The sequence below is a fragment of the Spea bombifrons genome, chromosome 7 (assembly GCF_027358695.1).
Source record: "Spea bombifrons isolate aSpeBom1 chromosome 7, aSpeBom1.2.pri, whole genome shotgun sequence".
Taxonomy (NCBI): Eukaryota; Metazoa; Chordata; class Amphibia; order Anura; family Pelobatidae; genus Spea; species Spea bombifrons.
Window position 1 is genome coordinate 15,268,702 of NC_071093.1, and position 14,493 is coordinate 15,283,194.

The 14,493-nt window shown below is 37.0% G+C and overlaps 1 protein-coding gene across 3 annotated transcripts in view; it reads right to left on the reverse strand.

Moving 5' to 3' along the window:
• Positions 1 to 14,493, reverse strand: part of PARD3B (par-3 family cell polarity regulator beta) — a 504,041-nt gene that overhangs the window by 182,663 nt on the left and 306,885 nt on the right. For all 3 annotated transcript variants that reach the window (XM_053471715.1, XM_053471717.1, XM_053471716.1), the window contains exon 19: positions 12,484 to 12,600. In XM_053471715.1, the coding sequence (XP_053327690.1) occupies positions 12,484 to 12,600 (117 nt within the window). The remainder of the gene's footprint in view (positions 1 to 12,483; positions 12,601 to 14,493) is intronic.

Sequence of the window (14,493 nt, forward strand, 5' to 3'; positions counted from 1 at the left end):
GACTCTGCCCACATCCCGCCCCAGTCATCTTCTTGCCCCTTCAAGGGTAACACATGAGCATCTAAACCCAATCCATATGCCATTACATATGAAACGGTCTGTACAGCAGCTTAGAGTAATTTCAAGTACCTTTCCTACGCAGCTGGAGATCAGGAACAAGATGATGCTTAGATGCAGTCTTATTCACAAAGGATGTGATCAGAAAATACATTTTGGCTATTGGCTGCATTCTGTCTGTTCTGCCTAACAGTAATTAACTTCCCTCTTTTATTATTTTTAAGTGACTTTGATAAAAGTGCTTTGGTTGCAGCTCTGCAGTAATAAAGTTGGCCGTTAAAATAGAAAACTAAGAGATTGATTCCACTGCACAATATAATAAAAGTACAAATGTAATAACCAGGAACTATTAAAGCTGTAACTTTCCTCCTAAACTTGCCTTGAATCACTGAGATCTAAATCATTTTACTAAAACAAAGGGAGGAGACCTGTAGACATTAAAGATCCAGGCTTTCTATGGTAGGCGCTGAATACATAGCAGTGTTACAAACACAATATTTTTGCACAAGATCATTGAATCAAACAATATAATGTAGCTTAGTAGCACATTCCACTAATGTAACAGCATATGTGCCACCATATGGCCTAATGTATGAAATCGGAACCATGCGTACAACAAAAAAGGCAAAACATTTAGCTGGTCACAAATAACAAGACTGCAGGAACGACCCAAGTCGCAAGCACTCTAAAAATCCTAATTGTATTGGCTCACCGGCTCACCAACAACCGCCTTCAATCCAAAACTATTTTCTGTAAATAAAATATACGGACATTGAATATCGGGTAGAGTTTCTGGTTTTGAGTGATCTTCCATTTTCAGTTACACATTGGAGATATTTTTCTTCTGAAAACTGTGCATTGTCCAAAACATTTAAAGGGCAAAAAGGAAGGAATCTTCCTTAGAAACATACAGAACAACCTATAGAGCCATCACTGGCCACGTCTATTCATTTATTCCTGAGAACCATTTTGTGCATTAATCCTTGGAAAAATCAATGCCTCAACACAGCCTGAAATCAACCTTTGTGTAGGGTATTGCTTATTTTCCCCGATTCCTAAACACAAGGAACTCCAGTGGATAAAGTAAATGACAAAAATTCTCACCCGCAGGAACCAAACACAAATACATTAACAACCTCTGCATGATTTCTGTGCTGCAAAAGGGGCACGTAGTATTTTCTACAACTTACACAGATGCAGTAAGACAGAAAATAAGGCATTTGAGAAGATCTTTCATTTAAAATGTATTTGTCATCAGATCCAAAGGTCACTGTTTTTTCAGTACCAAAAGTTTTAACTGTTTAATATAGTCATCTAATCCACAAGCCAGAGTGTACACATACAAGCATAAGGATCATCTCTACTGGAAGAAGAAGAATTTTGAATGCCAGACCATGGTTATTATTATTAGAACAGAGCAGGGCGGATGGGCTGGCGATCGGCTGAACAGCTGTCACCTCCTGGCAGAGGGGCTGGAGCAGATTTGCTGACAATGGGTGAGATTCTATATCATTATCACTTGTGATTACTGTCACGATAAGGGTTTCTGGTTGCGTTATAGCTGCCATGGGTTCTATATTGCACATGCTGTGGTATCTATAGAGTTGACATTTATGATATAAATATATTTGAAATTATGGCTTTGTTGAAAAAGACAACAAAACTTTCAACACATGTGACAATGAACCATAATCGCACCCTTACAGCTCTATTCATCAGCTTTAACCTTCCCAAACGATGCGTGGGGTAGTACTTAGCTAATTCACAATTGAGTATTAATGCTTAAATGCTAACACTTATTTTGTGAACAGCGCACTGCATCTCCCTCTTTTGATATGGTCAGCGATCTGGAGGGTATACAGTATAGTAGAGTAACAAACAGGGCTGCAGATGCAACTTGGTCCCTATGTAATGAGGGCTTGCTTGATGGTATGCTAGAAAGATCTTCACAGATCCTCTTCTCCTGTGCTGTCTACCAGGGAAATGCCAATTCTACAATCACTTTCTGTATGGACTTAACTACGGTAGGTAAGTTCCACAGCCTGCAAACTGACAAATTATTTGAAATGTAGAGATCCTGATCCCATTCTATTGCAAGAATTGCAAACCTGTAGAAAACATGCAGGTTGAACAGAAGTTAACCTCACACCTTTCCCAAACTTATTTCTGAATCTCTTCCAAATCTGCTATTTTTATAGCAACGCGAAAATCATTTATTCATCATGATGTGTAAATCTGAACATATTTGCTGAAGTCACTGCTAAGCACATGTTGTTATTACAGGCTTGTCTGAATTACTAGTAAAGATTGATTTCATCAACCTGAACTGGAAAAAAAAACCTATATCAAATGTGGCAAAATCCCAGTCTGTGATTACAATGCTGACATTTTAACGTATTATACAGGACTATCAAAACTCATGCATTTCTAATGAGTAAGGTTTTTGCGCATTTACAGCCTCCGCCAGTCATTTGCTATTTGTTATAGTTACTACTGTGTCCATAAGACACTTCACTCGGTGACATTTCACTGCAACACCAACAATCCAACACTCAGTAGGAAATATAACTTTGTTCTCAGCAGGTGTTGCCTAGTAAAATGAACCAAAACAAACCAGAAAAATACCCTAATTGCATTTGAAACGCCTGAGTCCCTGTTATTACATATTTATAAAGCATTGCTACTGTATATGCCTGTTTACCATTCAACAGGTACCATGCTGATGAAAGGCTGGGTGCCAACTTTAGATTCAAAGAACTTCCCCAGAAAATTACTGATTTATTCATCATGCAAATGAATTATGTAACGCTCCATACGTATGCATGTGCTGTACTCATTTTACAGGTTTGAGATGATGTATACAATCTGCATATTATCCTGTGTGATGACATTTAATTACGCTAAACTCTTTATTTAAACTACCGTATTTTGCCTTTGCCTGGGTCATCACAGACATATCCTATGTATAATCAGTTTATGGATCATAGGCCACAAATCCTAGTATCAGAAAGTATACAAATCCATCCAGTCTGAGGTTCCTGTAGTTCGCAATGGAAGGTTCTCGGCTCCAATGGCATGGTATTAGGTTAACCTACCTAAAGCTGAAAACAACGGATAGTTGGCCTCTCGTCAAATACATTATTAATTTGGTGGACTGGAAGTAACTTCATGGCCATTGAATTTTGCTTTGGCTCACTTACATTCCTTCCCTCCTCATGAGTTAAGTGGGCCATGCATTGGGTTCAAATTCTTTAATGAACAGAAAACGCACACTGCACAAAGGCTATTGAAATGATTCAAGATCTGTGCTGTTAAGTGTATGAAGTATGTTTATAATCTTTTATTTAGCATGGAAAAGTGAAAGCTGAAAATTTTAAAGCAGTAGAAACAAGAATTTTCCTTTACAGATGCATGAACCAAGTAATGAATGAGGAGGGACCTATTGCAGTAAAGAAAGTGCATGGGACAACTAGCTAGCAGAATAGCATATTACGGTTATTTACTCTTAAAGTTCTTATTAATGGGTATTTTTTGGAAGAGAAGTAGACTAAGTGAACCACTAGGATTGTTATGGAATTAGCTATAAAAACCACTTATGATTTTCCCAATAGTGCTGGGATTTCATGAATATGCTCCCAGCAAAAAGCACAGGACGGATGTAAAGTTTAATATTAAGGGGCAGGGTAATTTTTTGGCTGTTGTTTGAAGTATTCCTTTTGGTAGAATCTAGCAATCTACACAAATGTAATTCTCTCAAAATCACATTATTATCAGAGTTGTGTTCCTGGAGTGAGGTATCCATTTCCACTTGTTAATCGTTTTAGTGGAAGGAGGAGGACAGAAAATGATGATCCATGGCTTTTTGGATTTGCACATCTGTGCGACCTGAGTGTTGTTAGGGACGTAGCTAAACACGAGCCAGATATCTGGAAGACCTCCAAGGAACTGTAACACTGTAAGAATCACTTCCAATGTTCTAATACAGAGCATATTCCTGGCTGCAGAAATACTAGGACTTGATGAGTCTTTTCAGGATACCCAGATGCTATGTCAGAGTAATAAGTAAAGAAGCAGATGGAAATGTCTGTGAAAGGCAACTGCGAATCTATCACATCTAAGTTGTTTTAGTTGGATGTGAAATCAACAAGGTGGTGACTCCTATAATAAAACAACTTAAAAAATGTGACTGTCATTCATTTACCAGAGCTCGGCATGCTATAAGCTGTGTCTAATTCTCACACTGATTATTTTATATCGTTTTCTATTTTTAATACCACTACAGAAAGTAACTTCATAGGTGTCCCGGGAATAGCTTTCTCCTAAAGGAAAACAGATGTACAAAAATAGTGTAAATTACATCAACACATAATCCATATTGTTTCCCGACTACAAAATGCAAAAAAAAAAAATACCACATAGACTGCCAAAACGACACATTTTCTGTTGTAGACCATGAAAAAATATAATCTGAAATGATTCAATGATGATATTGGGGTTATGTATATTTTTTAAAATTTCCCATTATATAAAATGTGATTTCTGCCCTGCTGTATGTAAAATGGACTAACAATTGTTAACTGATTTTTAGTATGAGTAACCTCTTTTTCATCCAAATACCAATTTTCTTCATTCCTACGCTAGTGTTCTTCTTTCTTTGCAGATTGCATTTTTGAAGTGTACAAATATATCACAGATAGAATAATAATAATGTGTGTTTAACCTGGAGGAAATTTCTTTATTGAATAAACAATGTTTAAATAAATAATTTTGCAGTCATTTTGCAGCTGCAATGACAACAAAACTGCGGTCATATCCCGGCTCAAAACACTAAAGCCGTGCCCACCGCCTTCCGCACTCACTGCAACGGAAGGACACAGAAGAAGAGCCAAGAGGAACAATGAAGAGGAGGAGGAGGAAAAGGAGCTGTAGTGGGAAAAGTGACAGTGACAGAGGAAAGGTAGGAAAACATTCAGTGCGAGAGGATTAATAAGTGTGTGAGCGTGATGGCTGTTATGCTGTAGCCTGAACCATTGCCAATGTCTTGTTCATTATATAATTATGGCAGTTATAATCTAAAGTACATCATAACTCCCATCACTATATACTATGCCAGACATTACATGAATATGAGTATATGAGTGAGTGAATGAATGTTTGTGAATGAGTGTGTGTGGGGGGGGATAGCATGGCATAGGAAGGCTGTAATCACACTCCTATCATGCCCAGGTTCCAGCACATACTGGTTTGCCTGGGCATGATAAGAGTGTGATTGCTGTTAACAATATATATATATATATATATCTATTATTGATTTTTTTGTCCAATTCTGGTGTGTTAACCACACTTTTATTAAAAGTAAGTAACACACCAAAATTGGACAGAAAAATTCAATAACAATATCAGTATATATATATATGATTGCTAACAGCAATCAAACTCCTATCATGCCCAGGCAACCAGTACATGCTAGAACCAGGGCATGATAGGAGCGTGATTGCTGTTAAATGTTTTTTGTCCAACTTTGCTTTGTTACTTACTTTTAATAAAAGTGTGGTTATTTTTTCATTTTATTTTATACTTCTTTTTTTTTTTTTTTTTTTTTTTTTTTTTTAAAGTGAAGGCTGAATTTTCAGTTTCGGTTCAGAATTGTCATTTCGGTGCATCCCTACTATATACTAGGCCTACACCACTTCAATGTTTGGCTTAGTATATAGTGATATAGGTTATGCTGCATTATTGTCAATGGCTGGCTAAATGTATAGTGATAGGGACTACTCTGTATCCCCGTCAATGTTTGCCTCAGTATATTATGATAACAGTTATGATGTACCACCGTCAATGTTTGCCTCGGTATATAGTGATAGGTGTTATGCTGTACCACCGTCAGTGTGTGCCTCAGTAAATAATGATAGCAGTTATCCTGTACCCCGGTCAATGTTTGCCTCAGTATATAATAACAGTTATGCTGTATCCCCGTCAATGTCTGCCTCAGTAGATAAGGGTAGCAGTTATGCTGTACCACTGTCAATGTCTGCACCAGAATATAAGCTATGCAGTTTTAAAGTGTGCGTGTGGGGGTGCCACATACAGGATCTGCCCCAGGTGCCAAATACTATAGGTACACCTCCTTCCATGCACACCCAAAATTGTTAAAGGTGCACTACAGCTACCACATTCATTATTATAAACACCAATGCTGCGAATGTTTCGGATCTCGCTGTCCCTGTGCAATTGACGAAGCTGCTTTCACAACGTATTTATGTATAAAGTCGGTAGCTCTGGTTTATTTACCCACAAATTAAAAATGTTCTTCTTCCCTTGCAATAAGATTTTTTTGGCACATTTAAAAACTCATCTTTATGTCATAATTCTAAATACTTTACTTAAAGAAGAAGCTGTCGATGGTTTGTGCACATTTGCAGGACTGTTGCAATGCTGCTGATACCAGCCCCATAAAAATAAGTAGCTGTATTCTCCTTTGGCCATTTCTAATCTTGGAAGACAAGCAATTATTATTGAGGTGCTTCAGTGAGGCAGCTCTTCTATATTTTATGCAATGTAAATACTACACTGCCAATCTCCTGTACGTAAAAAATTATGTTTCTTCTTACTTTGAAGACAAGGTATACATCATATGCGGTTGGAGAGGCACATCTAACTCCAACTGTTTCTTCATGTTCGTATTTGCCATATAGGTTTTTCACCTATTCCTATAATAATGAACCTATACATTGTCAGAGTTAAAAATGTGCCTTGGGTCCAACAATATAATGCACAAACTCTAGAACCAATAGGTATGTGTCAAATTAGCTGCCCTGTATCGGTAAACACGTTCCTCCTTTTTTGAAATTCATATAAAAAGAGCTTTCTACAGTACAGTCATCATAAATTAAGACTGCAGTATCTGGCTATGTAGGCAGGAAGCACAGCTGGGTACTTCTGTCACTTCCTGGATATACACAGGAAATGAAATAATCACTTCCTGACTAATTTTCCTAGATACAGAACGTTATTTTTGGTCTCAAATTTCTCCAGCATTGCTTTATCTCTCAAACATATTGTACAACATTTTGTTGATGCCATCTACAAAGATTTTCACCTCTGTGTGGAGATTAGGGAGAAATTCAACCCACTCCAATGGGCTGTCTACAATTTAGAATTCATACACAGGAAACGCTCTGTTTTCTTTGTGAACATGATTGCCCCAATGAGAATAAAGAATCCTAAAAAAGAAGACAGTCCTGTGAAGACAGCACTAGAGCATCTTTAATACCTCCCTTGAGAATAATAGTAAACAGGCTGCATGATAAATTTTGTACTTTGGAATGTCCCTTAAATTCATCTTTTGGCTGTTTAAAGTGGACATAGGAAGTACATTGAGAAAAGCCATCCTGAGGGACATGTTTGTGTGGCTACGGAACATCTGGACAGGTTCTTAAGCAGCCTAGGCCTCTTCTTCAGTCTTCTGACTGAAGAAGAATGTCAGAACAGCTGGACAGGTTCTAGAGTATTTGCTCTAAAAACACATCCAAGTAAAAGTAGACATTTGGATAACTCTATACAGATCCCAGGACACATTACAATGTGAGGACTGGAATTCTCTGTCATATTAAACTCATTTATTATTTGGATTTCAATTTCTTAAAGCACACAAATTAGGAAGACATTTTGCTTGTTTCAATTTGTAAAGATACATTATCTACAAGAATAGAAAGTGATAGTCTATATGCACTTTTATGCCCTTGTATTAAGGTGAAACATGTGTTTCACACATGTCTGTAGTATGCAATTAACAGTTAATGAGGATGCAGGATATTAAGGCCTCCCAGCACAGTGCTAATGGATGTATCTGATTCTAATTGAGTATTTAGTCAGCATCTGGCCCAAAACGCTATGACTGTTATGTGTGTGCAGCTCGGTATGTGTGTGCAATTTCCCTTACTACTACTCAGGGTCATTATGACTGAACGGAGTCCCCCAGCTTTCTCCTCTGCGTATGTTTAGCAGCGACCATGTCCTGTTCTCAAAACCTCTAATTGTCTAATAAGGCCTGGCAATTCAACAAATGAAATAATGTGTTGAACATCACGGCTAAAAAGCTGCATTTGCTTTCTATTCCTCCAATTCGGTCTCAGTCCTCTAATTCTGACTGTAATCTGTCTCGTTAAGAAAGTAACACTGGAAGAAAAAAGTATAAATACAAATTTATACACTATAAATAATAAAATACAGAACTGACTAATGACCATGAGTAGAAAACAATCCTTTCTTTGTAATAAGGAAACCACGATGGAAGGATAAGATTTGTCCTTTCAAAGGAAATCTAGCATTGACACAAAATGTATCCATCTACCTTTAAATGCAAAGTGGAGTCAAATAACCCATCCTTACAACAAATATCAGAGCATGAAGTAACAAATATTCCATTGTTCTGAAGTGTGTGAAGGCTCAGGATATTTTGTCACAGAAACATATTCCCCCTTTTCTTTGGGTAGCAATGCCGATTTCTTCATAGTAACATGACAAGTAATAAGAAATTATGGTGATCTGAAACTATAATATTAAAATAATTGCACCCTGCTAATAGTATCACAAAAAACATAATTAAAGGCAAAACAGTCAATGTGCATAAGAAACAGGATAATGAACCATATTGGTTTTGGAGCAGGAACAGGGCTACAACTTTACAACATAACATGAGATGCCATTGAGCATGTTAAATGCTATGTTCAAAAACTTATTCTGCATTCTAAAGTGCTGACACAAACACATTTTAAGTCCACCTTGTGGACTTCCAATGAAGGAGGTAACCTAACTTTAAGGATATTAATTGCCTCTTGAAGATGCAGTCTGCATTGCTATACTAACAAGCAGACAAAAGGTTAATGAAAAACAATTACCAATAATGTATTATACGGCTTCAGCTCCATTAAAGACACTGGCATTCAGGCTGGATCTACAGCTCTAATGGGTTCCTGGATAATGAATTTTACTTGCGAGTTCAGATGTGCTGCCCTTTTAAGTCTTAAGAATAGCGAAGAAAGAACAAACAATAAAAAGCTCTGATAATTAGTCTCATTGGTTAGATGTCTGAATTTTCATACCGTGACCTCTCATTAAATTACACCATAGGCCATCTTTGTTTTGGCAAGTTCCTTGTCCACCTTCTGATGGTTGCTACATATCACAGGTCACAAAGCTAACAGCTCTACAGCTTGAATTTCCAGTTCTAAAGATACCTCCTTGCATTGTTAATGGAGCTGACATATCCAAGTGTAACAACTGAGAACTCATAGTCCATGAGGTTTTAACTAAAAATAGTGCCGTATTTGCTTTATGCCCATCTTAAAACAGCAACATAATGAGGGGACCAAAAAACAATTAATCTGCAGTGAAAGCAGTCTTAAGAGCAGCTCACCTGCTCCATGTTGCCAGGTTTAAGATACAGAAATCCAAGACTTTCTGCTGTAAGAACCCTCAATAGCAGGTAAAATAAATGAGTTAATATCTGAAGATGGCACCTTAATGTCTGATAACACTGCAGTGAGGTTTTTTTAAGAGGTGTTACAGGGAGCGTTATTAGTAAGGAGGACTGGTGGCCATAGATTGCATGGAGAATCATTACTTCCCTCGTATACGGAAACTCAGACCCTTTGACACTGGGATTACAGTTAATTAAAGGTGTGTGTACTACTCTGGTTCCATCCATCCTGTGACCATACACTTGTTAATTAGGCTTATCTAATTAAGCTATTCATAATACATCTAGTTTATAACACACTGTGCATTACATTGAATTTTATAGTGTTAAAGATACAAAACAAACCCCCACAATAATCATGCTAATGAAATAAATGCTACACAGCAAAAGTATGGATGTCTTTTTTGCATCCACATTTGTGGGCTTATATAAATATGCCTTGTCTTTATGTCATTTTTTTAATGGATTTCCATCAGAAGAAGAGACACCCATAGTCCGAAAGCTTGTGAGACTTTACGCCTTTCTTTCTATGTTGACCCAATAAAAGAGATCAACTTCCACTATAGACTGAACTTAATCTTGTCGGAGAACAAATGAGTAGGCTCAGCTACGTAAGGAAACACCAGTAAAATGTCTGTCCCAATATCTTACAGTGTATTTAAAGAAGAGCTGAGTTTATGGACAGGCTTGTTAAAAGGCTATAAATTTCCATTAAGGGCTGACAAGGATCACCCAGAAAAGAGCAATACAAATCCATCTTTCAAAGCTGGTCAGACTTGGATGAATCGCAACAGCTCAATACGTTAATTTTAACAACTTGATAATTAGAGAGTCGTTTTTTCATTTTATTACATTTATTGCTGACTTTTTTGTGTGTATTTTGTGTATTTGGAATTTTCACAAAAATGAAAAAATACATCTACAAGTCTTGCAGTGGTCAGGATGTGGAGGTGGAGTAAAGATATTTAAATAGAAACTCAATAAGTTTCATTGGCTTTAAATCACGTCTGTTGCACTAACCTTCAGAAGGAATACAAAATGAATTGTCACCTTCTGAGCACCATGGGCACTACAAAGTACAGTACGGTTTGAAGATCAGTAGATCACAAACTGCAATTCTCTCTATAAAATCAGACGTTTCAAATCAAACATGGAGAATTGCGCAATAGTTTTGGATGCCAATCAAGTCCTATTAGCAGATGGCACACATATGTATTTGCTTGTCAAAGGACTATTAATAAATGAAAATGTCTTTTTAGAAGTGAAGAACATGTTCCTGTTAACTGCCTTGTAGCAATGTGGGAACCTGTAAATGGAATAACTGAGAAAAATGAATATACATAGTTTATAATGAATGATGATCTGCCACAGTCACGATTCAGTCATATGGATTAGGGAACAAGGTGTTTGCTTTAAAGAATATTAATATGCTATACATGCAGATTTTCTGTAAACAAATGCTCATTTGCATCCAGAGGAACTCAAATGATGCGTTCGTTTAAAGGGACAGTACACCAAACCCGGTCAATTAAAACAAAATGGCCACCTCCTATATCAAACTAACCTTTGTTTCTATAGAAAACATAATTATTCCAAAGCGGGAGACAGTCGTACTATTAATATATTATATATAAGTATGGTATGTATGTGTCTGGCATATGGCACCAGTTAACCCTTTATAACCTGATAATCAGAGCCATGTTATTAGGATCTTTATTGAAAAGGGACAGAATCTCCATGGTTGCAATTTATGATTCTCTGCACTGGCACTTTACTTTTTCTGCACATTAGTCAGAGGGAAAATGCATTTGTTTATTTTTTATTTCAGTTATTTGAGGCTGATTTAAAAACACATACCACGGTATAATTTGCAACTACATAATATCTTATTGCAACAAAGCGCTGGGAATTTTATGTCTTTGCTATGAGTCTATAGATCAAGCTCTAAAACGTGATTTACTGTTTAATTTATACTAAAACCACTATTTCAATCTGTTCAGAAGGATTTCAGCTGCATGCCAATGAATAGGCAAGTGAATGACTGCTTTACAACCAAGGGAGTCGTTTGGACGGGTTGTTTTTTCCAGGCCTGAATGATTTGTGTGGCGTCTGTTTATATATCAACATATATTGGCAATGTACACATATATACTATGCATATATATTATCTAAAACATAAACTGGTATTGTGCCTCTATTAGATGGATTTTTCTAACATTTATGTTTTTTTATTGTCTCTACTAGTGCTATGGAGTCATATCCTCGGATTTAGTGTGTGTGTGTGTGTGTATATATATATATACTAAATGGACAAAAGTATTAGGACCCCTGATCATTACACCAACAGGGACTTTTATGACATTGCATTCTAAATACATAGACATTAATATGAAGTTGGTCCCCCCTTTGCAGCTATAACAGTTTCCACTCTTCTGGGAAAGTTTTCCACGAGATTTTTGAGTGTTTCCGTAAAGCATCTGTGAGGTCAGGCACTGATGTTGGAGGAGAAGGACTTACTCACAATCTCCTTTTAAGTTCATCCCAAAGGTGTTTGATGGGGTTGAGGTCAGGGCATGGGGTTGTGCAGCCAAGTTCTTCTACACCAAACTCACCCAACCATGTCTTTATGGACCTTGCTTTGTGCACTGGGGCACAATCATGCTGGAATAGAAAAGGTCCTTCCCCAAACTGTTCTCATAAAGTTGGAAGCGTAGCTTTGTCCAAAATGTCTTGGTATGCTGAAGCATTATGATTTCCCTTCACCGGAAGTAATGACCTCACCCCTGAAAAACAGCCCCAGACGCTTATCCCTCCTCCACCAAACTTTACTTGGTGATATGAAGCTCTTTAAAATGATCTTTTTTTCCCACCCATAATTAGTAAATACCATGACCCAACCTTTGTCTGGCTTAAGTTACATTAACTTAAGCGGGGTATTTTCTTACCTTTCACGTTCTTCCTTCATCTTTTCAATATCATTTTCCTCCTCTTTCAAAGAAGCAGGCTTTGGGTTACCTTTCTGGTCCACTTTTCCAACTTTATCATCCTTCTTCTTCCCAAATCTAAAGAGAGAAATATATTGAGAACAGTTTTAAACTATTATTTTCTTCCTATAAAATGAATGCTTAACATATACACACAGTTTCCATAGGTGTTCTTAAACCTGGTTTCTTTAAAATAGTACACCCATAATCCCTATAAGCAAAAATGAAAGGTTCCTTTAATAAATGGAAGCTGAAGGCTTTGTCTTGAAACCCTGGCCAAGGTACAATAAGGAAAAAGAAGATTCTCCAGTATGCTTCCAAAAGCATTCCATCATGCTGGAGAGATCATAATACGTAACGTTATGGATAGCAGGAAACACCGAGCTTATCTTACTAGAGAGAATTCTGTCACCTTTGGGCATTTGAGCAAATCTGTTTAGACATAATAGAAGAAAGAGACAGTGATGAATCTATCACTGTTCAGAGTATGGCTCACTCCACATAATTTAAATATGACTTTCTTGCCTCCAACCTTTTGCCCTTTATCTAGAGGGCAGGGGCAGCTGTCTGTTGTCTTCCCTAAAGGCAGCCCTGCTCTCATGATTCCTTTCCAAATTTGGGGAAAAAGGATTATGGGAGTTGTAGTTCAAAACCTGCCGAGTAGACGTAGGCTGCAAGCCCTTGTGTTAGAGCTTTGTTGTGACAGACCTCCAACATGAGTGAAAATGTGTTTCCCAGCACAACTCCGCTAAAGACTTGGGCCTATATTTAGTTATTGAGCTGTTTTAATGGCATACTGTAATTTAATTCACTGGAGGGAGTGAAACACAAAAGCTGTTAATGCATATCAGCTGAAAATACCAGTGAACACAAGCCATGTGTTGCTTCACTTCAGTGCTAGAGAATGAAAACAAAAGTAGAGAAAAATAACAGACTCACCAAGCACTTTGCTGGCATAACTGAAAAAATTATTTGGTGTTTCTGATAGGAGAATTTAAAAAAAGAACATTTATAGCAGTAGCTTATAAAGCCCACATCGGGTTCTTGAATACATACTTGGGACTAATTAATTATTCATTCATTCGCCTGCTTTCAATTCATCACTCCTTGTTTACTTTAATTAATCGCCAATGTAAAGGGGCCTATTACCTGCTTGGTTTTTAGAGACCTTAAAAGAACAGTAAGGCATAATACGCACCCTTGGTCAATAGCATGCTTCACCCGTCATATATGTATGTATATTATAGTTTATAATTAAAATGTTTTTATTCAATTTGAAGATGAGAGTTAAAGGTGAAAATAAAAAGGTTTTATTTACCAAAGGGAGACTTTAGACAAGAGTTATGGTTTCAATGCCTTCACTTCACTATACATGTTGAAGGGTCAACCCCACTGAGATCCTGCCCGTTTTGGCCGTTCAATATGCATTGAGAAGCGAGGCAGCTGAAACCACAACTCTTCCTTTAATAAATAAACCCCAAGACATTTAACATATTTTATGTGCAGAGTGTAATCGGATTCAGCCCCAAATATTTGACCCATATTTCCACCCACTGAGTAACATGAAAGTTTGAGTTAATATGGAGCTGAAATGACAAAGATTGTCAAAATATACACTTGTCCACAACGGTTGGTTATGTAGTAACAGCGGCTTTAACTTATATAATATAATATACATTTTTTACAATACGCAGAGTGAAATTGGCGAGTTGCAATTAGTTTTTGCAACTTAAAGGTTAATGAATCCGCAAGTTCTTTGCTTTTTTCAACTAGCATCAGCCCCCTTTTACGTGAAGCCAAGCGTATGAGGGGGATTATATCAAGTGCGTCAGCTTTAGTGAATTTGTGATGTGCAATTTTATAGGCAACTAATTTAGCAAATAGACTCCCAATGTGTTTATATTATAAAAAAAGTAACACATGCTGAATTTTGAATAGGCATGATTCTTATTTATCATACCTACAACATTA